This window comes from Eurytemora carolleeae, unplaced genomic scaffold, assembly GCF_000591075.1.
Source record: "Eurytemora carolleeae unplaced genomic scaffold, Eaff_2.0 scaffold656, whole genome shotgun sequence".
Lineage (NCBI taxonomy): Eukaryota > Metazoa > Arthropoda > Copepoda > Calanoida > Temoridae > Eurytemora > Eurytemora carolleeae.
In genome coordinates, this window is record NW_019396616.1 from 105,051 (window position 1) to 128,657 (window position 23,607).

The 23,607-nt window shown below is 32.7% G+C and overlaps 1 protein-coding gene across 3 annotated transcripts in view; it reads right to left on the reverse strand.

Annotated features, from left to right (window-relative positions):
- Nucleotides 1-314: 314 nt before the first annotated feature.
- Nucleotides 315-23,607, reverse strand: part of LOC111706355 (uncharacterized) — a 33,397-nt gene continuing 10,104 nt past the window's right edge. For 2 of the 3 annotated variants that reach the window (XM_023479212.1, XM_023479213.1), the window contains exons 16-43: nucleotides 23,113-23,187; nucleotides 21,046-21,091; nucleotides 20,542-20,573; nucleotides 19,544-19,602; nucleotides 16,664-16,738; nucleotides 16,128-16,162; nucleotides 15,458-15,510; nucleotides 15,026-15,097; nucleotides 14,356-14,600; nucleotides 13,930-13,978; nucleotides 12,872-13,072; nucleotides 12,114-12,196; nucleotides 11,607-11,656; nucleotides 11,174-11,209; nucleotides 10,406-10,453; nucleotides 9,825-9,992; nucleotides 9,486-9,570; nucleotides 8,974-9,107; nucleotides 8,357-8,409; nucleotides 8,177-8,258; nucleotides 6,691-6,768; nucleotides 6,131-6,247; nucleotides 5,573-5,705; nucleotides 4,414-4,481; nucleotides 2,940-3,019; nucleotides 2,700-2,746; nucleotides 1,550-1,627; nucleotides 315-1,192 (exon numbers count right to left, since the gene is read on the reverse strand). In XM_023479212.1, the coding sequence (XP_023334980.1) occupies nucleotides 1,126-1,192; nucleotides 1,550-1,627; nucleotides 2,700-2,746; nucleotides 2,940-3,019; nucleotides 4,414-4,481; nucleotides 5,573-5,705; nucleotides 6,131-6,247; nucleotides 6,691-6,768; nucleotides 8,177-8,258; nucleotides 8,357-8,409; nucleotides 8,974-9,107; nucleotides 9,486-9,570; nucleotides 9,825-9,992; nucleotides 10,406-10,453; nucleotides 11,174-11,209; nucleotides 11,607-11,656; nucleotides 12,114-12,196; nucleotides 12,872-13,072; nucleotides 13,930-13,978; nucleotides 14,356-14,600; nucleotides 15,026-15,097; nucleotides 15,458-15,510; nucleotides 16,128-16,162; nucleotides 16,664-16,738; nucleotides 19,544-19,602; nucleotides 20,542-20,573; nucleotides 21,046-21,091; nucleotides 23,113-23,187 (2,349 nt within the window). In that variant the 3' untranslated portion in view covers nucleotides 315-1,125. The remainder of the gene's footprint in view (nucleotides 1,193-1,549; nucleotides 1,628-2,699; nucleotides 2,747-2,939; nucleotides 3,020-4,413; nucleotides 4,482-5,572; nucleotides 5,706-6,130; nucleotides 6,248-6,690; nucleotides 6,769-8,176; nucleotides 8,259-8,356; nucleotides 8,410-8,973; nucleotides 9,108-9,485; nucleotides 9,571-9,824; nucleotides 9,993-10,405; nucleotides 10,454-11,173; nucleotides 11,210-11,606; nucleotides 11,657-12,113; nucleotides 12,197-12,871; nucleotides 13,073-13,929; nucleotides 13,979-14,355; nucleotides 14,601-15,025; nucleotides 15,098-15,457; nucleotides 15,511-16,127; nucleotides 16,163-16,663; nucleotides 16,739-19,543; nucleotides 19,603-20,541; nucleotides 20,574-21,045; nucleotides 21,092-23,112; nucleotides 23,188-23,607) is intronic. The other variant, XR_002766221.1, reaches the window with a different exon arrangement.

A 23,607-nucleotide genomic window follows, 5' to 3' on the forward strand; every position in this document is an offset into this window, starting at 1 on the left:
ATGAAATATAAAAAACTATTATAAAATATTGGGGCTGGTAAAGACGACATTACGTGAGGGTGGGGTTTAGGAGATTTATGGTCAACAAATATGAATAACTAGTATATGTAAATGGATTAAAAATTTATTAATATTTTAAAAATTCAACAAGAATATTATCTAAATTATTTGTAACATTTTTAATAAAATATTTAATAATCAAATGCATTTAAAAGTAAGATCACAATAAATTTAATCAGCTAGAAAAAAATGTTAAGTTAACATAAAATAATCCTTAAAATCATCCTAAAAAAATCTTCACGTTTGAAGAGAAGTACAGAAGTAAAATTTATTGCTTTATACTTTATACTAATTCTTGATTAATGGGAATCAAAAATAACTCTATAAACAAAAAGCTTAAAATATTTTAAGGATCCACTGATTGATTATTAACTGAGGAACTACATCCCTTGAGAAAAAGACATCAAACAACCAGATCCTGACATAACCTCCATGAAAAAAAGGATTCTCCCATAAAACCACCTTGAAAAACCAGATTCTCCCATAAAACCACCTTGAAAAACCAGATTCTCCCATAAAACCACCTTAAAAAAACCAGATACTCCCATAAACCACCTTGAAAACCAGATTCTCCTATAAACCACATAGAAAAACCAGATTCTCCCATATACCATCTTGAAAAACTGGATTATCTTTATAACCACCTTGAAAAGCCAAATTCTCCTATAAACCCCCTTGAAAAATCATATTCTCCCATTAACCACCTTGAAAACTAGGTTCTCCCATAAACCACCTTGAAAATCAGATTCTCCCATATACCAACTTTAAGATCAGATTCTCCTATTAACCACCTTGAAAATCAATTCTTCCATAAACCACCTTGAAAATCAGATTCTCCCATAAACCACCTAGAAAAACAAGATTCTCCCATAAACCACCTTGAAAACCCGGACCCTTATTTAAACCCTTTGAAAAATGGGATCCATAAACCACCTTGAAAAATGGGATCCTCATTCCTCCTAAAAAACCCGGTAGAAACCGAATCCTCCCAAAAACAACTGAAGTAACCGGATCATCCCATACAACTCGTCCTATAAAAGTCAGATTGGGATATCCTTCAATAAATCAATTATCTGCAATACTTCCAGCTCTGTTATACTGTAAGGAAGAAACCAGCAGCTTACAGTAGAAACTAAAAAAAGAAAAAATGTCAAAGAATATTTTAAAATTTAAAAAATGAAGCTAAAGTCGTGGTCCTATAGTTCTTTCCAAGTATTTGATTAAAGGAGTTGAGTCTTTTTGCCACAAACACATATTTTCTAATCCTTATTTGCAATCCAATATCGTGACTAAATATATAAGATATTTCAAACAAGGAATTCTTTCTCATCAAATAATCTAAGTTTAAAATATTAAAGGTGATAACCTTCAGGTTGTAAGGGTATAAGGATAAACAAATTTGAGCTTATGGCAAAGACTCAATTATTTTGAAGGTGAGGGAAAGGGGGGGGGGTGAAGCCTAAAAATTTACATCGTATAAAGTTTTTACCTGTGCTCTATATCACCAGGTTTAAGTAGAGGAGACAGTTTCAATAGAACTTGAAACGTGATGACCGGGCCAGAGCATCTAACCATAATCCAGCTTATTTTAGTACAGTTTAGGGATGGGACAGCACTGTAAAAAAGTCTACGCTAGCATAGAGCCAGCACTAGAATATGGGTATACATACATTTCCCCGCTCTTCTTAGCATAGAGTATGGTTCACGACAACAGGCCTTTTCTTAAGTAGAGATAGTTATATGGGGGACAACCGAACCAGCGTATTTAACTTGAACCCGCGATTCTTTAGACACATATTATAGGCTCAATCTTAGACCCAAATTATGAATCAGCTGACGACGACCTTGGTTAGTTTTAGTGGAGATTTACTCTCAATGTTAGCCTTATTCTTATCAAATACCTCAAATCCGCCAATTTCAACCATGAGAATTGAAAATCCATCAGATACACTATTAAACCAGTTTAATAAACCCAATTCTTTGGAAATTAGCTGCAACTTAAATCTGAATGCTCCTGTCTTAAATTAACATCAATGACAGCAAACTGAATTAAGAAATGTTGCCTTTTTTAAGAGTGTACACAAATGATTGAAAACATACTTTGAAGATGCCGAAAATATTCAGATATCGTTACTTAAAATTTCACGACTAAAAATCCAAACAAAATCCAAACAGTGGATTTTTAAAGAGGACAGATCAAAGCAAATATCAACGCTATAAGAGCCGAATAGTGATATTTAGAAAATTCAAATACATCATGATGTCTGCAAGAATAAGCTTTAAAAATCAGAATGCGATAAGTTCAACTTTCTGAAAATTATTTTATTTCCTATAGGACCTAAAACTCTTTAAAGTGACGATATGAAGATTGAATTTAGTATTTTGTATTGAATAAGATCTTTGAAAAGTATATTAATTAATTTGGCAAAAAAGAAACAATTCTAAAGCACTAGGGAACCCCGAATGCAAGAAACAAGACAGAATAAATTTCGTACAGTCGTCTCTGAAGTAACATCCTTTGAAGGTAACCATGTATATAATTCCTAGACCCATGGGTATTAAAGATAGGTGCCATAAGTGTACAATGTACAATGTACACTGTACAGTACAGTACAGTATGAGCTGTAAGCTGTAGATTCCTAAGCAGACATTCAGAAAATAGATTCCAGGTTAGCGGGCATTCATCCTACAAATATTATTATTATTATTACCAATCAACCTACAGGGCTAACATATTTAAGTTTTCTTTTCGACTGCTCGACATTAGAATTCATTTTTTGAATTAAATCAGCTTTTACTTCTCATCATGGCCAGATTTTTTTACAACGCTGATTTTTTCCCAGTCCTTTCTTAATTAACGTAACAATTGTACTTCTTACCTTTATATACACTTGTAAAATATGTTCTGCAACCTTCATCGAGCACTCTGCAGAGAGCAGGCCTAGGTCTGCCAATAGATCTAAAATAATATTTAGGAGAATTTATTTTGTTAAAAAATCATTTCCCCAACTCTGTATCTCCTAATTCAATACTTGTATCTCATTCTCTTAGTTCAATACCTGTATCTCCTTTTTCAATACCTGGAACTCCTAGTTCAAATACCTGTATCTACTTGTTCAAATACCTGTATCTCCTAGTTCAATACCTGTATCTCCTAGTCCAATAACTGTTTCTCCTAGTTCAATATTTGTATCTCCTAGTTCAATACCTGTATCTCCTAGTTCAATACCTGAATCTCCTAGTTCAATACCTGAATCTCCCAGTTAAAATACCTGTATCAATTGTATCTCCTAGTTCAATACCTGTATCTCCTAGTTCAATACTTGTATCTCCTAGTTCAAATTCCTGTATATCCTTGTTCAATTCCTATATCTCCTAGTTCAATACTTGTATCTCCTAGTCCAATACCTGTATCTCCTAGTTAAAATACCTGTATCTCCTAGTTCAATACCTGTAACTCCTAGTTTAATACTTTTATCTCCTACTTAAATATCTGTATCTCCTAGTTCAATACTTGTATCTCCTAGTTCAAATTCCTGTATCTCCTTGTTCAATTCCTATATCTCCTAGTTCAATACTTGTATCTCCTAGTTCAATATCTGTTTCTCCTAGTTCAAATACCTGTATCTCCTAGTTCAATACCTGTATCTTCTAGTTCAATACTTGTATCTCCTAGTCCAATACCTGTATCTCCTAGTTCAATACCTGTATCTCCTAGTTCAATATCTGTATCTCCTAGTTCAATACCTGTATCTCCTAGTTCAATACCTGCATCTGCTAGTTCAATTAACTGTATCTCCTAGTTCAATACTTGTATCTCCTAGTTCAATACCTTTATCTCCTAGTTCAATATCTGTATCTCCTAGTCCAATGCCTGTATCTCCTAGTTCAAATACCTGTATCTCCAAATTCAATATCTGTATCTCCTAGTTCAATACCTTTATCTCCTAGTCCAATACCTGTATCTCCTAGTTCAATACCTGTATCTCCTAGTTCAATACCTGTATCTCCTAGTTCAAATACCTGTATCTCCTAGTTCAATACCTTTATCTCCTAGTCCAATACCTATATCTCCTAGTTCAATACCTGTATCTCCTAGTTCAATACCTGTATCTCCTAGTTCAAATACCTGAATCTCCTAGTTCAATACCTATATCTCCTAGTTCAATACCTGAATCTCCTAGTTCAAAATACCTGTATCAATTGTATCTCCTAGTTCAAATAACTGTATCTCCTAGTTCAATACATGTATCTCCTAGTTCAATACCTGTATCTCCTAGTTCAAATACCTGTATCTCCTAGTTCAATACCTATATCTCCTAGTTCAATACCTGAATCTCCTAGTTCAAATACCTGAATCTCCTAGTTCAATGAGAAGAGGTATCTCCTCGTCTATGGGTTTCTTATACACAAGCATGCACCTAATTAGAGAAATACGTAATTAATCAGTGAATCAGATAGTTTTTAAACGGAAACTTTTAACTTTTAACTTAGTTGAAAATTAGAAGGAAAAATATTCTTTGTCATCAAAATATTGAAAAAGATACAAAACTTTATAAGAAAGTAAAGTACAATACGATGCTAGTAGTACTGCCTTGAAAGTGTTCTTCATCCATGGCCCGTAGACAGGATACTATTAGGGTACTATTATACTTTTACATCTCGGCTCTTTTTTTAAAAAAGATTCTGACAATTATGTTTTAAAGAAATGATTATCAGTTGCTTTGGCTTGATACGATAGCAGTATTATCATAATACTAGACTTTTAGGGCGCTATGCGCACACCTTCTATTTCAAGTGAGAACATTTTCTCTTTGTTATATACATTAACAAACAAAATCAAAAAAGTTAATGGATTTTATACAAAAAACGTTGATTTTAAAAATTTATTGTAAATCGAATTTTGTTGGAGACAAATTTTTGAAATTTTTATCGTTCATTAAACCTTCCCTGAGGTCATGTGAAGTTTCACACAAAATTTGGGCCCGACCGGTTCAGCCGTTTTGACATTTATTGGATACAAACGGACAGACAGACAGTCAAGCAAAGTATTATAGACCAGGGTTTTAGGGCGCTTCGCGGATATCTTCTTTTTCAACTGTGAACATTTTCTCTTTGTATACATTGTAAAACAAAAACAAAATTTTTAAAATTTTCAAAAATCGAATTTAGTTAGAGGCAATTTTTGAAAATTCGATCATCCATACCTGGGGTCACGTGAGGTCCCACAAAAAAATTGGACCCGATCGGCCGTTTTGACGCTTATTGGAAACAAACAAACAGACACCCAAACAATGTATATATAGATAGACGAAGTAAACTAACAGTACGTTAAAAGTCAAATTAAAGGTAAATAAAAGTTGTAAATGAAGATGAAATATTTTTGTTTCAAGTTATAAAATTAGATAATTATAAATATACTGAAACATGAACAAATTTGGATTTAATCCTGATACCATACAGCTGGAAATAAAGTACCCAATAGAACTCTTCCCTTCTATTCAACACAAACCTGGCGTAACTTGGCATGAATGAGTTGAGTTTAGACCAGGCTAGCTGGGCTGGGGGGCTGGTCAAACCAGATTCAATCATCAGAAAGTTGGCTAGTGGAAATAATTCAAGGTTTTCCAAGCTTTTGTGAGATCCTAGAAAAGAGAGTTTTTGTAAACATCATATTTGAACACATATGCTACTTTACGTTGTAAGCGTATTTTCAAAGTAACTCTCAGTGCAAAGAGGGGAATGCCTATTTTACAAAGGTACCCTCCAACCTGTTGACTGATAATTGGGGGCAAAGAACTCTCTATCAAAAGGTGTTTAAATTGACATAAAACTGGAGTGTATGCTAGCGTACAGTTTAAACTCAACAAAGCTTACTTTTCGTATATGTCTCGAAAATACCAACATTCTTTGCCAAACGCTATTTTGTAAAATTCAGAGGTTAATATTTATTTTCTACGACTTATAACAATAACACCAATATGGAATCCTTCAAGAAATTAAAGCAATCTTTTCTTCACATTAAAAACATTAATATTAAAAGAAAAGTTTTGAAAATCCTGTTATTTACCTTTAATGTTTGGATACTTGTTGAGGTAGGAAAGGTTTGTGGCTTTAAATGCTTGATTTATAAAATTAAAGAAGGAAGGATGTTGTTTACACAGATCACTCCACTCACGTGGCCAACCTTAACAATCGATCAATCAAATACAGTGGTCGACGTTTATATCAATACGATAAAGACAACTTCTCTATTTAAATTTTGATCTCTAAAAGGCGTTTTTTCGAATTACAAACAAAGAGAAGCTGTTAATTTGTTTCTATGTTTGTGTACTAGCTTGGGAATCCAGCGCTGTCAAGGTTACTAAAAGTTACTCCTGCCATTTACCCGCATGATTTCTACCGGGAAACTAAATTAGTTTTTCCTCAAAGAATGCGATATTTTGAAGAAAAAAAATGATTTTTGAAAAAAAATAATGAATATTTTAGCCTATGTTACCCCTCGGAAAAAATGTTAGCCCACTCGGTCCAGCAGTTTAAAAAACTACCCTTTACCCATCCATTCATGCATAAATAAAATTGTATTTATGAGTGAATGGCTTTATTTTATAGATTGTAAAAAACTCCCACCTGGAATATGAACAGCTAGAGCTCGACAAAAATATGAAAACCATTCAGTTTCAAGTTCACTCATCAAGTCAACACATCCTAGTTAAAAGAGTAATATGCTGAAACCTTCAAGAAGGTAGAGAAGGTGAGGGGGGTAGGTTTTTTTTGCAGTTTTTGATTGATATTTTGCACCTTGAATCCGGCTCAAGGGCGCCAAAATCTTATCTGGTTACTAACCTAAGCACTATTTGACCTAAAACATCGGAACAGTACAAACGTCAAACACAAACTTCGGACAGTACAACCGTAGAACAAGTACAAACGTCGGACTTACTTATAAAATTTATTAAAACAAACTTGAAGTCTAAATGTTGAAGGCTAAAAATAAAAAAAATAAAATTGATTTCTCTTCATAAATCAGTAACCTAATTTTTTTATAGATTGAGAGACAGCAGGTTAATTATATCCTAGTCAAGCAAGGGGACGCCAACTAATTAAAGTAAACTTTCGCGAAAAAAACGTAAAAACGCGCAAATTTGCTTGCATATTCTCCAAATAAATAAATTCTTGTCCACCAAACGTCAAAATTGGTTAAAAAATTAGCAATTGTCTGCCTAATTTTAAATTTTCTCCCAGAGATAATCCATGAAGAAATGTTACCTCATATTTCTTAAATGTTGTGTAAATACCTGGTATTGAGATGGATGTATAAAGGTACTTCAGGTACTCAAGGTACTCAAAGTACTCCAGGTAGTTTAAGTTATTTATTAAATGTTATATAAATGTGTATACCTGGTATTGTGATGGATGTGTAAGGTACTCCAGTTACTCCAGGTACTCCAGGTAGTTCAATGTATTTAATAATGTTGTATAAATGTGTATACCTGGTATTGAGATGAATGTATAAAGGCACTCCAGGTACTCCAGGTAGATCAAGGTATTAAATAATGTTGTATAAATGTGTATACCTGGTATTGAGATGGATGTACTCCTGGTTCTCCAAGTAGATTAAGGTATAAATCTGTATACCTGGTATTAAGATGGATGTATTAAGGTACTCCAGGTACTCAAGGTACTCCAGGTAGATCAATGTATTTAATAATGTTGTGTAAATACCTGGTATTGAGATGGATGTATAAAGGTACTCCAGGTACTCAAGGTACTCCAGGTAGTTCAATGTATTTAATAATGTTGTGTAAATGTGTATACTTGGTATTGAGATGGATGAATAAAGGTACTCCAGGTACTCCAGGTAAATCAAGGTATTAAATAATGTTGTATAAATGTGTATACCTGGTACTGAGATGGATGTACTCCTGATACTCCAGGTAGATTAAGGTATAAATCTGTATACCTGGTATTGAGATGGATGTATAAAGGTACTCCAGGTACTCCAGGTAGATCAAGGTATTAAATAATGTTGTATAAATGTATATACCTGGTATTGAGATGGATGTATAAAGATACTCCAGGTACTCCAGGTAGATCAAGGTAAAAATGTTTATACCTGGTATTGAGATTGATGTATAAAGGTACTCCAGGTACTTAAATGTGTGGAAGAGAAGACAGCTTGGTGGCAATATTAAAGTCTGAAAAAGTAACAAGAAAAATACATTTATCTCAAAAGAAAAATCTCAAAATAATACTTTTTTAATTTAAGTCATAAGACATTTAATTATGCTAATACCTGACTTTGAATAATGTGAATACAGCACTCTGAGTTAATTGATAGAATACGCTCTAAAATAATAAAATATGCTAAAAAATGGTGGTTGCCTCATTTCTTTCCTACAGCTAGGTATCTAACTAGATTTTAGGGAGCTCTACATCCTGATATCCTACCTAGGTATCTGACTAGATTAAGGAGCTCTATAGCCTGATATCCTACCTAGGTATCTAACTAGATTTTAGGGAGCTCTACATCATGATATCCTACCTAGGTATCTGACTAGATTAAGAAGCTCTATATCCTGATATCCTACCTAGGTATCTGACTAGATTAAGGAGCGCTATATCCTAATATTCTACCTAGGTATCTGACTAGATTAAGGAGCTCTATACCCTGATATCCTACCTAGGTATCTAACTAGATTAAGGAGCTCTATATCCTGATATCCTACCTAGGTATCTGACTAGATTAAGGAGCTCTATATCCTGATATCCTACCTAGGTATCTGACTAGACTAAGGAGTTCTATATCCTGATATACTACCTAAGTATCTGACTAGATTAAGGAGCTCTATATCCTGATATACTACATAGGTATCTGACTAGATTAATGAGCTCTATATCCTGATATCCTACCTAGGTATCTGACTAGATTAAGGAGTTCTATATCCTGATATCCAGCTAGAAAATTAGCACAAGAAAACACATTCTCTAAGTCTATCTGTTCCAGCATTATCGGACTAAGCTCTTTTCTCATCTCAGCATCAACACTTTAATATATTAAAGTTAAAGTATATATATATTGCAATCTTTTTCAGGGGTACTTATCTTTTTTAAGAATTGTATGAAAAAATGATTTTTGATGCTCTGGTAAAAATATGAAAATTTGGGCATAAAAGAAATTTTAAATTCACTTTAATTTTGATACTTTTTAGTACCCAAGAAATGATGTTTTTCCTTTAAATGAATCATACGATAGTTTTAATCAACCACTCAATTTTCATGTTTCGTGGGACATGTGGAACACAAACAGACTAGGGACATGTGGGACACAAACAGACTAGGACATGGGACACAACACAGACTAGGGACATGTGGGACACAAACAGAATCAACAATACCAAATGGCAAATAGAAATGAAACTCACCTAAGAATATATTTGTATGTGTAATAGTTTGTAACATCTAGATTTTCCACTATTTTATCACATGGGAGCATTTCAGAAAATGAAACTAGAAATAAATATGCTTATGTTCTTTTTTGATTATTTTTCAATCAAGAAAGGTTTAAAAAAATCACAATTGAAGGAATGTTTATGGCAAAATAATTCTAGGGAGTCTCTATTTTTTAGACTTATTTGACTTAGTGTTCAAATCTATGCATATAAACATGTTTTGATTGAAGGGGATTTTAAAGCGTAATTATGCATAATGTTAATATTTACTAGGAGCTCATTTTTGTAGAAAATAGTATCAAGTATTGTTACCTAATGTTTTAGCAATGAATAAATCAAAATCAACAGCTGACTGAGTAAAGATAGGGATCAGCTGTTGATAAATATAATCCGGCGCGGCAGTTGCCCAAGGCTCTGCCTCGTGTAAAGGGCTGAACAGTCTGGAAACTAGGCTAGGATTAGAAAATACTGCCTCCAGCCCTTGATCAACAAAAAGTTACAATTATTGGAACAAGTTAAAAAAAAATAAAAATTGGCTTTCTTGAATCCCATTAATGCGGAAATTTGAGAATTATAAGACCGTGACTAAATAAAGGTGTCTTTTAAATGGACTGCAGTCGACCTATTTGAGATTAACAATGAGTAGAATATGTTAGGTTTTCTGTTTAAAAAGATGTTTAAATTCTCTCATTTCTTTTGCCATTTTTGGTAACATCAAGATTAGCGTCTGCAAATGACTTAGAAGTTAAATGTGAAGCTAATATTAGAAATGTAGCAGGTACAAAGCATCATGCTGTTACTACTGCAGAAAACCAGAATTGAAAATTATCTTAACAAATCCACATGAGCAAATCAAATCTTTTAAAAATGCAATTTTCTCGCAATTGTTGTTCCTTTCATAATTTTTACTTTATGGACATCTGTTAAATAACCAGAGATATCTAACAATAAATTCTATTTTTATAGGAAGCACTAAGCAGCAATATACATACGTTGAAAATGTGCATAGATAAATGTTGGCCACTAGCTTTTTTTTTTCTTGCTTGATCAAGATTAGTTAAAAAATCTTTTAAAATATACGATGATTTTTTTTTAAAAAAACTAATATGAGATATTCTTTAAGAAAAGTAACAAATTTTTCTCTAAGATTAAATCAAGTGAGAGTGGATTAAACAATTTTGAGCTGAAAAATTTAGAATGGTGGATATCGAGATTAATGCTTGATCCTCTCTTTTTCTTAATATCGAGACTAATCTAATCTTGTAGTTGTATCCTGAAAGGTGTATAAAATTCAAACAATCACAGTCGCTTATATGAAGCCGATAAATTTGAAATTTTGCGCGCCATTTAAGATTATATACAGATGTATAAAATTCAAACAATCAGAGTCGCTTATATGAAGCCGATAAATTTGAAATTTTGCGCGCCATTTAAGATTATATACAGAAATGGGAGGAACTCTATAATTTAGGAAAACCGGTTTTTGATTTTTCTCTACTATATCCAAGAAAGAACGGTTTAAGAAAAAAATCAAAAGTTTGTCCATTAGATACTCATATTAAGTAATCGGGATTAAGGATATCTCATTCTAAAGTTTTCAGCTCTGTACAGATAAAGACAAAAATGCTATTTTTCTTCTTAATCATTCATAGAATTAAAACCTAAATACTCAACATCGTCGTTCTCTTTCTTAAAATCTAAAATAGAAAAGAAAACGATTAAATTAACAGAATTTTTGGCACCTTACACTCAAACCAAATAAACCTTCAGCACAGAATAAAATACAATAAAATAAAAAAAATAAAATAAAAAATAATATTATTATAATATAATAATAATAAAATAATAATAATATATAAAAAAGACTTAAAGTGAGTTAACAAACAAATTGTGAATGGTTAAAGAAATAGATATTTTTAATGATTTAAAAGGGTCCTGTCGTAAATTGGACAAGCTACTTAATAAATGGAAAAGCACGAAAATACGCCAACAGTCCCTTTTAGCCAAAATAAAACATTTTCTACAGTGTTATTAATTACTAAATATTCTAATCACAAAAAAAATTGAGAAAAAATAAAATATTACTAATAATACCTAGAAAAAGTTCTCGAAGAGCATTTCCTAAGGATTTCGTATTCGCCAATCTAGAAAAAATATGCATACAAGTTTATATCTAGATTTTGAATTTTTATGAAAATGAATAACCACAACTATTATTGAAATGATATTATTGTAAGGTAACAAGATAAATACACAAGTTATATTTTTATTATTATTTTTGATAAATCAGCATTCAGCATATTAGGCTTAAAAACAGATCACTTTTACTAATTTCGAATAAAAATAGTAACACAACAAATCTTCGAAGCTTTCTGTAAAAGAAATAAATACGAAATCAGAACTACAGGAATACAGGGATCAATGCATTAGATTTACTAAAACTAATCCTTTAACAACATATGCATTGCAATGGTGTTTAATAATAATAATAATAATAATAATATCAAATCAAATTAAATTAAAGAAATTTAACTAAATCAAATCAAATCCAATCCAATAAAATCAATCAAGGTATACTTCATACTTCCAGAAAACCCCAACCTGAACTCTGGGTTAGAATATATTTGATGAAAGAGACGAGCCAGTTCGTCAACCTTGCTCTGCAGTTCTGTACCACGCAGCTCCTAAATACAGTGCATAGTCTCAAAATTTATGTGATACATTTTTTGTTTACGGTAAAACATCCTTAAGTTGATAGTCACTTGACGTGCCAATCAGGAGTAGCATCCTTAGTTCTAAATTGTTTAATTGTTAGACTCAAAGATGAACATGTATGCAGGAGTTGCCAGTAAATAAGACATAAGACAAATTTAAGCCGACTCCTTGAAATATATTTGATGTAAACATTTTCCTCCAAAATCACTCCACCCCACCCCCCTCATAATCCGAACTTTTTTTTATATTATCCTAAGTCAATGCAATTTGTATTCACCGAATCAAACCTCCAGCAAAAGCCATAAGAATATTCAAAACAAAATTTATATTCATAATTTACTTTAGTCTCCATTAATCTAATCAATTTCTTTTGATTTCGAATTTTTTACCAGTCTTTAGAATGAAAATTACCAAAACAGAAAGAAACACTCACTGAAAAATTGTAATTTGCTAAAGAAATTAAGTGTTTGCCACAAACTTAATTTTTCCAATCCCTATATCTTTGCAACTGGATGGTGTAAACCTTTGATATTTCGAACTTATTATTTGATCTAACACAATTCAAAGTTAGAAATATCTAAGGTAACGACATTGGGTTGCAAAGATATAGAATTCGGAAAATCAGAGTTTGCGTTTGAACCAACCTCCTGAATTCTCCTAGATAACCCTAAACGTGGACTATCAAGCTCCATCCGTTTCTCCATTCTCTGCTCAATTATCCGGGATATATTGGAGGTTCCATCCATCAAACTGGAGAGGTGGGATCCTCCCTCCAATATCTTTCCGCCCCTCTCCAGTAGAATCTCCATTCCTGAGACAAGAACGTCCCCAAGAATACTGGTTTCCTAGAACATAAGATCTTGAGACAAGAACATCTCCAATAATACTGGTTTCCAAGAATACAAGATCATTATACCAGTTATATTCCTATTCTTGAGACAAGAACATCTCCAATAATGCTGGTTACCAAGAATACAAGATCATTATACCAGATATATTTCTATTTTTGAGACAAGAACATCTCCAATAATACTGGTTTCCAAGAATACAAGATTATTATACCAGATATATTCCTATTCTTGAGACAAGAACATCTCCAATAATACTGGTTTCCAAGAATACAAGATCATTATACCAGATATATTTCTATTCTTGAGACAAGAACATCTCCAATAATGCTGGTTACCAAGAATACAAGATCATTATACCAGATATATTTCTATTCTTGAGACAAGAACATCTCCAAGTATTTAGGTTTCCTGAAACACAAGATCATTATACCAGATATATTCCTATTCTTGAGACAAGAACATCTCCAAGAATATAGGTTTCCTGAAACACAAGATCAATATACCAGATATATTTCTATCCTACAGCCTACCAGAAGTGTACACGTTGTTCTTACATTACTTGCAACAAATATATTTTCATTAATTTTCGAGTGATTTCTACGCATTTAACGGTTTTGAACTCGGTGTTTCAACACGCATATATTGATTTATTTTGACGACATTTTTTTCTGGCTTACATTATTAGTGATTTGACTTACACAAAAAAAAAGAAAAAAATCTTAATGATTTCGAAAATCATAAAACAAAAATCTTAAATCTTTTTTAAAATGCGTCAAAGAAAATTTAACAACGTGGATTTGCTATGAATTTATATCAAAACAGTTTTTTTTTACCCTTAACCAATTATTCACCTGCATAGAAGGTATTATAGGTCCCTCACCAAACCTCTCTTCAGGCATTCTGATCAAACCCATACTTCAAACATGATATCAAGTCACCCTATGGCGTACAATTACAACGGTATCCCCTTTGTCTGATCAAGTATGGACGAGATATTCTTAGTTGTTAAATTGAAATTTTGTGGCTTCTCTATAGCAAGTAACTTGCGCATCAAAGCTGCAGAGACAATGTAGAAAATTAAAAGAATTAATGACTTTTTTTTGACAGCAACAGGACACTTAGCTAACACTTAAATAGAGGTTATTCTCCTGAGAAATTAACTAAAGCATAAACAGTTTTAAAAACAAGTTTTAAATATAAAAAGGAAGACATCCCTACAAAAATAAAGGTTGAAATTTATTCTACAAAATCATTGTTAAAAATGAAAGCATGGGTTCCTTGAGGGTTCAGTTATTAGCTCAAAAACTTTATATCTATCCCTGCTCTCTACTCCATTGGTTTCTTCTTGGGGTTTCTTAATCCGGTTGTTTTGGCTGAGTAGATCCAAGCAAGCATATGGATCTTCCTGGTTGATCAAAACATTTTCATCTTCTACTATTTCTAATATTTCTCCGCCATTGTCTTCAGATTTTTGATCTATTTCCATGTTGTGAAGAAGCATGGTTGAGTTCTCTTCATAGTTCTAAAATTGGAAATATATAGAACTTTACATTAGTAATTGAAGTATAATGGATAATAGTGAACTGTAAGTGTAACGGGGTATTTTGGAGAAAACTTAAGTTGTAGTGAAGGGATTATCATGGAGTTTAGTAGAGCGTGCTTGATTAAAATGGAGGATATTGGAGTAATGGGAGTAAAATGTATTATAATGGAGTACATCGGTAAATAATGAAGAAAGTGGAATAGATGGAATAAAACTGAAGTTAGAGTATATTTTACCTGATTAACATTTATATATATTCCTGCTTCTCTGGCTTGTTCTTCTAATAGATGGATTATATCTGAAGTTAGAGTATAGTTTACCTGATTAATATTTATATATATTCCTGCTTCTCTGGCTTGTTCTTCTAATAGATGGATTATAACTGAAGTTAGAGTATAGTTTACCTGATTAACATTTATATATATTCCTGCTTCTCTGGCTTGTTCTTCTAATCGTTCTTTTAACTTCTCTGTTGCCTAAAAATTAAAGAGCAGAGATCATTTATTGTCTGTTCTGGCAACTTTTGTGTTAGATACTCATTATTATAATTGCTTGATCTAGATTTCCACTGTGGGCCCTTTTAATTCAAGGATCAATGCCTAATCTCTTCGTTTCACTTTCAGTTATCCTTTCAGAATACAATTACACTGCAGATATCGAATAAAGATTAAATAAATATCCAGATCGAGTTCCCAGCTATATTCAGAGAAAATTCTCAGTTTAAGATCAACAATAGAATAAAAGGTACCTAATGAGTAATGATACATAATTACAATCTAAGTAAAATGAATCTCATAACTATGATTATATTAATCTCACCTAGACAACCTTCCTACCTGGTTAATGTTGTCTGCAGTTTCTACATCACATCTTCCATTGATCAAACTATCTACACAGAAATCAACTCAGATCATAACCAGGAATATCAAAGATATTGAATAAAATATACACAGGTAAAGAACATAAAGAAAAGTAATCTGCAAGAGCCCCCCNTTATCTGATAAGAAATAATGAAGATAAATGTGTTTAACTTTCATAGTTCCTAATCAAAAAAATGCACAAGTCACTTTTATTAAAACATAACAAATAACAAATAATTAATATCAAGTTAATTTCAAGGAAACTTCATTCATCCGTCATCTGACAAAAGGTTAAAGTATTGCTTGTAGAAATAGAGGGTCCCTTGAAATAAAGTCTAGAGTTCATGTAACTTGGCTTATTACTACCTGGCCAGAGCTGAAAACTTTAGAATGGTGGATATCGAGATGCTTATCTCCTCTTTTCCCTCATCTCCAAGTTAAATAATGCTTGTTCTCCTCTAGTTATTTATCTCCACATTAATTAACAGATCAGGATTAAGGATATCCCATTCTAAAGTTTTCAGCGCAGGGGACTTTTGTAATAGGCATTACATGTTTGATTATAAAATAAATTCAATCTTTCATCAAGATTCTATGATAATCGATATAATAATAAAAAGTTAAATTTATATTGCTTGAAACTTACCTACTGAGCTTTTAATACTACTTGCACCACTTAAACTATAAATATCAGTAACTTAAGACATAAATAAAAGTGAAATCTTTCCCACAAATCCAATAATTAAAAGTTATAAAAATTGCTGAAAAATTCCAATTTCAGGGGCTAATTCTAATAAAAAGGGGAAGGGGGCACTGCAAATCAAAATAGGCTGGCTTTAAAGCATAAATCTAACAGGTTTTTTACAATCACTCCTTTTAAATTGCAGCTAAAAACAAGCAAATTGCAGTTTTAAATGTACCTGTCTAAGGCTGCAAAAAAGTATAAACGAACTGGTGGGACAAAACTAAAACCTGGGTCATTGTGACACTTAAAAGTAGACGCAATCTTAAAACCTGATAAATAACTATCCTAGTTGTCTAGATGTGTTATCCATCTTGAATGGGATAGGGGGGAGGGGATAAAATCACCAATTCAATTTTTATAAACAGAAGGGAATCAGCTTATAAAGAATTAAAACCAGCGGACCTTTCAAGGTCTTTTTTTATACGAGTTACAGATTCCTGTCTCTAGCTCCAAACTTTATATCGTAGAGCTGCAGAGCCTGCAAACCTTGTTCACTTGCAGATATTTTCCGCCTAGAAATATTTTATACTAGCTCATTTTAGAAAAACTAAATTTAGAATTAAAAAAAAACTAAATTCGATTTTATAGCACATATTACCCCTGGGGTTCACAAGCTAAAATATATTAACACATATTTATTTATAAGAGCAAAGAGCTTCATTGTACTATAGGCCTTCAACTAGGGTTTCCAGCGAACGAAAACTTTCGGGAAAAAATGCGAAACTTTTCACACTTATTTCGCAAACTTTTTTACGAACTTTCATAATTTTTGCGAAAATAAATTAAGCTAAAAATGATTCAAAAACAGTGCAAAATTTCGCAAAAACACTCTTCACGAGCATTATTTTTCCAATAATTTTGTGAAAAATTAAATTCCGTGAAAACCAAAGCTGCAGCACATAATTCCGCAAAAAAACTTGTCGAATTCTCTACTCTGAGAGCTCATCATTAGAAATTTAAGTATATAATAATTAATAATTTCTCTACTGTTTTTTTCGCAATATCTTTGCATTTTCCCCGCTATTTTTTGTGTTTCATCACGAAATTTTCGCATTTTTTATTTTGCGAAAAATTGGCATTTTTTGCGAAAATTGTAACTGTTGATGTTCTAGCTAAACGCTCTTTTAAAATAGTCACCGTCTTTCCCAAGGTGTCTTTTTCCTGACTTATTTTCAACTTTTGCCTCTAAAACTTTTAACAGTTTCTTTTCTACTAGGGGTAAAGGCAGAGTACTAACAGGTAAAATAGACAATCCCCTTGCTACTTTAGACTGAATCTGTAAACATGGGAACAGATAGTCGGGACTGAACTGATGAACAGAAGGGCTAGGGCATATTCTGCTTGCTTCTTTAGATTGATTCTGCATGCATGGATATGATTCTGATCTCTGTATGTTGAAGGGCCCTGGCGATTAAGACTGACCTGATAAAACAGGAAAGCTAGGAAATATTCTGCTTGCTGCTCCTGATTGATTCTGCATGCATCGATATGATGCTGATCTCTGTATGTTAAAGGAATCTGGTGATTAGGACTGACCTGATAAAACAGGAAAGCTAGGACATATTATGCTTGCTGTTCCTAATTGACTCTGCAAGCATGCACAGGATTCTGGCCTCTGCCTTGTAAGGTGTTTAAACCAATTGACCCTGGTCGTTGAGGAACAGGTGACACAGTATTAAATTAATTAAATTAATTAAAAGGATAAAAAAAGAAAATAATGTGTGCAGGGGAATGTCAAAACATCTATGAGTCTCTTCTTCAAAGGATGTTTTCCTTCTAGTTGCATTCCTACAGCTTAGCATAACAGAGCTCTGCACTATTTGCAGTGGACGCTGTGAAAGGTGTCTGCACATACAGAGGGAGGAAAGGCCAAGTGGCTCTGAACCCCGTGATCCTACCTAACTACAGTAGCCACGGCCAGGGTACAAAGTGAAGAAATAGGAATAACTTAGAGCTACTTTGTCTAATACTAATCGGGTTTTATTTCAACAAGGTCTGCCTAGAATTAGACAATCAAAAAATAGTTGAGCTAGGTATGGATACTTCTCTACTGTACTCTAGACCATTCTTATAGAGAAACAGCACACCTATCAATACCTATGTTGTACAACAATTTTTACTATCTATAAAATCTGGCCTGTGGTTACACTACTTCTTTGCCTAACTTCTGAACCTAACAAAGTTACATCAAATACAGACAATTTTACCATCTGAGGTTGAAACATGATATTTCTATCTGAATTTAAAGGAAATTACCGGCAATGTATGGTAGTTGAACTGAGAATGTAGTATTGTGGAGATATCAGGATTCACTTAAGTCATATAAAAGGTTATAATGATGTATAATTACTGAGTTTGAGCGCAAAGCCGCCATTCAAAATCATCCATTTGGGTGGTTACGTTTTAAAAATCGATTTTTTAAAATTATTAAATAACGAAACGACAACAAAAATGTAAAGTAAAATTCTACAGTAAACTAATTAGATGTTTAGGAACATATTTCTCAATTGAAATCTTCTCAATAAATCAATGTTTGAATCAACTATTTCTGTTTCATCATTATATTGAATTTCTTATTCTTTATGAATTTCTTTGCATATTTCTTCAAATTCTACAAATGCTGTCTTTTCAATAAAAATTCCAGGAAATCTACAGAAAATGTTTGTGAACAATGAGAAATTACAGACACCAATAACTGAATAAGATTACTAATTTTCGATGATAATAGCTAATTTTCATTTTCTCAACCTGTTTCTTAACAACTAATTAGTTTGCTGTAAGATCTTTACTACATTTTTCAGTGTCGTTATTGAATAATTTTGTAAAAACCCATTCTCAAAATCATCCCTCAAAATTTCTCCAAACTACTACATTCTCAGTACAACAACCATACACTGCCGGTCACTCCCTTAAAAAAAATATTTTATCTCCTGAAACAAAGACCTTTAAAGGGACTGTAAGGGTAATTTTAAGGGAACCTACATGCAAAGATGTCAATGCCTGATTTACAACTATACCCTTGAAAGCTTAATCTGATAAAAGATGTGAAAGATAACAACATTTTTATGTTAATTTCTCCATTGTGTAAGCAAGAAATGCTCAAGTCACTTTAACAGAGAAGCCACTAAAGACCATAAAAAGATTAAATAAACAATAATATGCAGCTCTAATTCATCCTTGATAAGACAAATTGTAAATGGGCATTACCACTTTGCATGGATGGTCTAAGTGTTATTACACTTACAGTCCCTTTAAGAACAAATGCTGTATTAAAACCACATTTTAAAAAGAATAAAAATCTGAACACTTTAGTTTACCTGGAGCCCGATAAATCTCTGAACCTGTTCCAACGCTTTCCTCCATCCAGAAGATCCTCCTGATTCAGAAAAAAATAAAGACATCTCCCCCCCCCAAAAAAAATCCTTTATGAAAGGGATGAGCTACTTGGATTTTGTTTGAAAGATCGTTTGTAATTTTCAGTTTTTATTATCTTGCTATATTTCTAAGTTTTTTTAATCATAATGTATGCTAAATTTGAGATCATTAACCTAGGATTACACAGTGCTAGCAATACGAATTTATCTGCTACTGAAGCAGAAATGAGTGAGCCAAAACAGAACAAAACAAATAATACATCGTGCAGAGTGAGTGTCCAAAAATACTGGTTTCGACATTATTTTTTTTTTAATTATGAGAATCAGGGACAGTCAACAGAAGAAAAAGAAAAAAAGGAAGAAGGAGAGAAATGCTGACAAGAAGAATAGTAAAATTATAATTTTTCAGTATTAACTGTATTCAATTTATAAAATCAAAAATTAAAAAAAATAGCTTGTTAAGAAAAGAATTATAAATTTTTTCTTTATATATTATAGCTGATTTTTAATACAGCTTTATTATTTACTAGTTTGAGAACCCATCGTGGACTAGGAAATTCATAGTTTGTCCCACCGTTTACACGCCCCTGGTCGTAAATTCAGAGTTTAGCTATTTTTCCTGATAAAAGTCGACCCACTCAATTTAGAATCTCAAAACCAAGATCATTCCCGTGGCTCTCCCGAGTTCACCAATAAAAATTTGAGGCAAATTGGTCCAGGGGTTCCCGAGTTATGATCGGACAAAGAAACAGAGATTACAACTTTATATATATTGATGTAGTCTTTTAAAATAAATAGCGTAACCAATAACAAAATAAATACTTGGAGGACTTAGGAATAAGAGTTTTTTTAAATAAAGATTTGGTAATAAAAGAGGGTGTTTTTTTATTCTATTCTAGAACTGATAATATTATTAAATATATCTATTTTTTTCTTTTTTCCTGAGATTGACTTTTGCTTGATTTGATCTCATCTAAACATTGAATAAATTTGAATTAATACAGAAAAATGATATCAAACTATTACAAAAAACATTACAGTAAGCTAAGAAAATGTAAAATTATGCAGTGATAATAGTAAAAACATCATCTAACAAGTAACAACAGGCAAAGGTGTAAAAGAATCTTAAGCAATTACAATTTTAAAAGGTTTAAATTATGAACAGTCCTAAAGAAACCAAACCCCCTGGCCAATTTAGAGTAACGTGGAGATGACGACATTTATATAGTTAATGAAGCATTATAAAAGCAAATTAGAGGCCTCAAAAATTCAATTTAGAGTTTGTTTAAAAATGTGATGTATTTTCTATGCAATTATTTGTAATAGGTAACAATTAACTAAGGTAGCAAGTAGTGGAACATGATCATGTGCCCTTTAAAGTTAATCTTGAAAATATGGTTAGGGGTAATCGTAATATAGAAATAGAATGACCGCACTATCCTCACCTCGGCGCAAAACTTCTGAGCTGGAGTGAAGACGAGAGTTTCGATCCTGAAATCATTATGTTATTATTGTTATGGTCATTGTTGTCAATACTTTAGGTTCTGTGAGAACCTGGATATATTGTTACATCGACCTAGTAGATCTTTTAATGCAGTCTCTGTTTCAAGGTTATGTGAGAACATGGATATATTGTTACATCAACCTAGTAGATCTTGTAATGCAGTCTCTATTTCAAGGTTATGTGAGAACATGGATATATTGTTTAATCAACATAGTAAATCTTATAATGCAGTCTCTATTTCAAGGTTCTGTGAAAACCTGGATATATTGTTACATCGACCCAGTAGATCTTATAATGCAGTCTCTATTTCAAGGATATGTGAGAACCTGGATATATTGTTACATCAACCTATTAGATCTTATAATGCAGTCTCTGTTTCAAGGTTCTGTGAGAACCTGGATAGTGGATATAGTGTTACATCAACCTAGTAGATCTTATAATGCAGTCTCTGTTTCAAGGTTCTGGGAGAACCTGGATAGTGGACATATAGTGTTACATCAACCTAGTAGATCTTGTAATGCAGTCTTTGTTTCAGGGTTCTGGGACAATGTACAAGTACTATTCCTAGGATAATGTACAAGAACTATAGCTGGGATAATGTACAAGAACTATACCTGGGATAATGTACAAAAACTATACCTGGGATAATGTGCAAGAACTATACCTGGGATAATGTGCAAGAACTATACTTGGGGCAATGTACAAGAACTATACCTGGGATAATGTCAAGAACTATACTTGGGGCAATGTACAAGAACTATACCTGGGATAATGTGCAAGAACTATACCTGGGATAATGTGCAAGAACTATACCTAGGATAATGTGCAAGAACTATACCTGGGATAATGTGCAAGAAATATATCTGGGCCAATGTACAAGAACTATACCTGGGATTGTACAAGAACTATACCTAGGATAATGTACAAGAATTATAACTGGGACAATGTACAAGAATTATACCTGGGATAATGTGCAAGAAATATATCTGGGCCAATGTACAAGAACTATACCTAGGATAATGTACAAGAATTATACCTGGGACAATGTACAAGAATTATACCTGGGATAATGTGCAAGAACTATACCTGGGATAATGCACATTGTACAAGAACTATACCTGGGATAATGTACAAGAACTATACCTGGGATTGTATAAGAACTATACCTGGGATAATGTGCAAGAACTATACCTGGGATAATGTGCAAGAATTATACCTGGGACAATGTACAAGAACTATACCTGGGATAATGCACATTGTACAAGAACTATACCTGGGATAATGTGCAAGAATTATACCTGGGACAATGTACAAGAACTAAACCTGGGATAATGCACATTGTACAAGAACTATACCTAGCACAATGTACAAGAACTATACCTGAGATAATGTACATAGTACAAGAACTATACAAAAGGAAAATGTACAAACCTGCTCCTGGAAAAACTACTCTGTTATGTCTTACTAAACTCTTAAACTGATAAATCAACTTATTTGTTATGCCGCACCTCGGGGGGGATAATAACCAAAATTAACAGCGAAAGTTAATCTCCGCCTAATTGATATAATACATTCATATAGTAAAACATATTAAAATAGTTGCAGAATTTTCGCCTGTAACATTATAACTTGTATGTATGTGTATTATTAGCAATAAACTATATCTTATCTCATCTTTCCTTTACCTGGGACAATGTACATAGTACAAGAACTGTACATGAGAGTGAGACAAAAACTGTACCTAGGACAATGTACATAGTACAAGAACTGTACCTGAGAGTGAGACAAAAACTGTACCTGGGACAATGTACATAGTACAAGAACTGTACATGAGATTGAGACAAAAACTGTACCTGGACAATGTACATAGTACAAGAACTGTACCTGAGAGTGAGACAAAAACTGTACCTGGGACAAAAGAACTGTACCTGAGAGTGAGACAAAAACTGTACCTGGGACAATATACACAGTACAAGAACTGTACCTGAGATTGAGACAAAAACTGTACCTGGGACAAGGATCTGTTGTCTAATCTCTCCAAGGACAATCCTAATCTCTCAACAGCATCCATCAGCTTGAAAACCTGAACAGTAATTTTTTTCAATCCTATTGACAGTGATCAGAGGGGGAAACATTGTGTTTTAAAATCAGTGATTTCTCTAGTCCTGTCCTGTAGAAGACTAAATTTTGACATAATGATCATTTATTTATTGTTAAGGTCAAGAACTGTAATTGAAGGAATTATTTCCGATGCAACTTATGAGAGTTTAGATATCGTCAACAGCCACACAATCGATCAGATAGTCCAGATGAATATTCCCAATTTAAGAATATAAACTCGATATCTTTACCGTTTTCCCACTGGACACCCATTTATTATATTTCATATACTCTGCTTGTATGTCTTTGGATGTCTGTTAGTCTGTTTGTATCTAATAAATGTCAAAACGGCTCAACCGATAAGGCCCAACTTTTGTGTGGGACCTCACTTGACCGAGGGGAG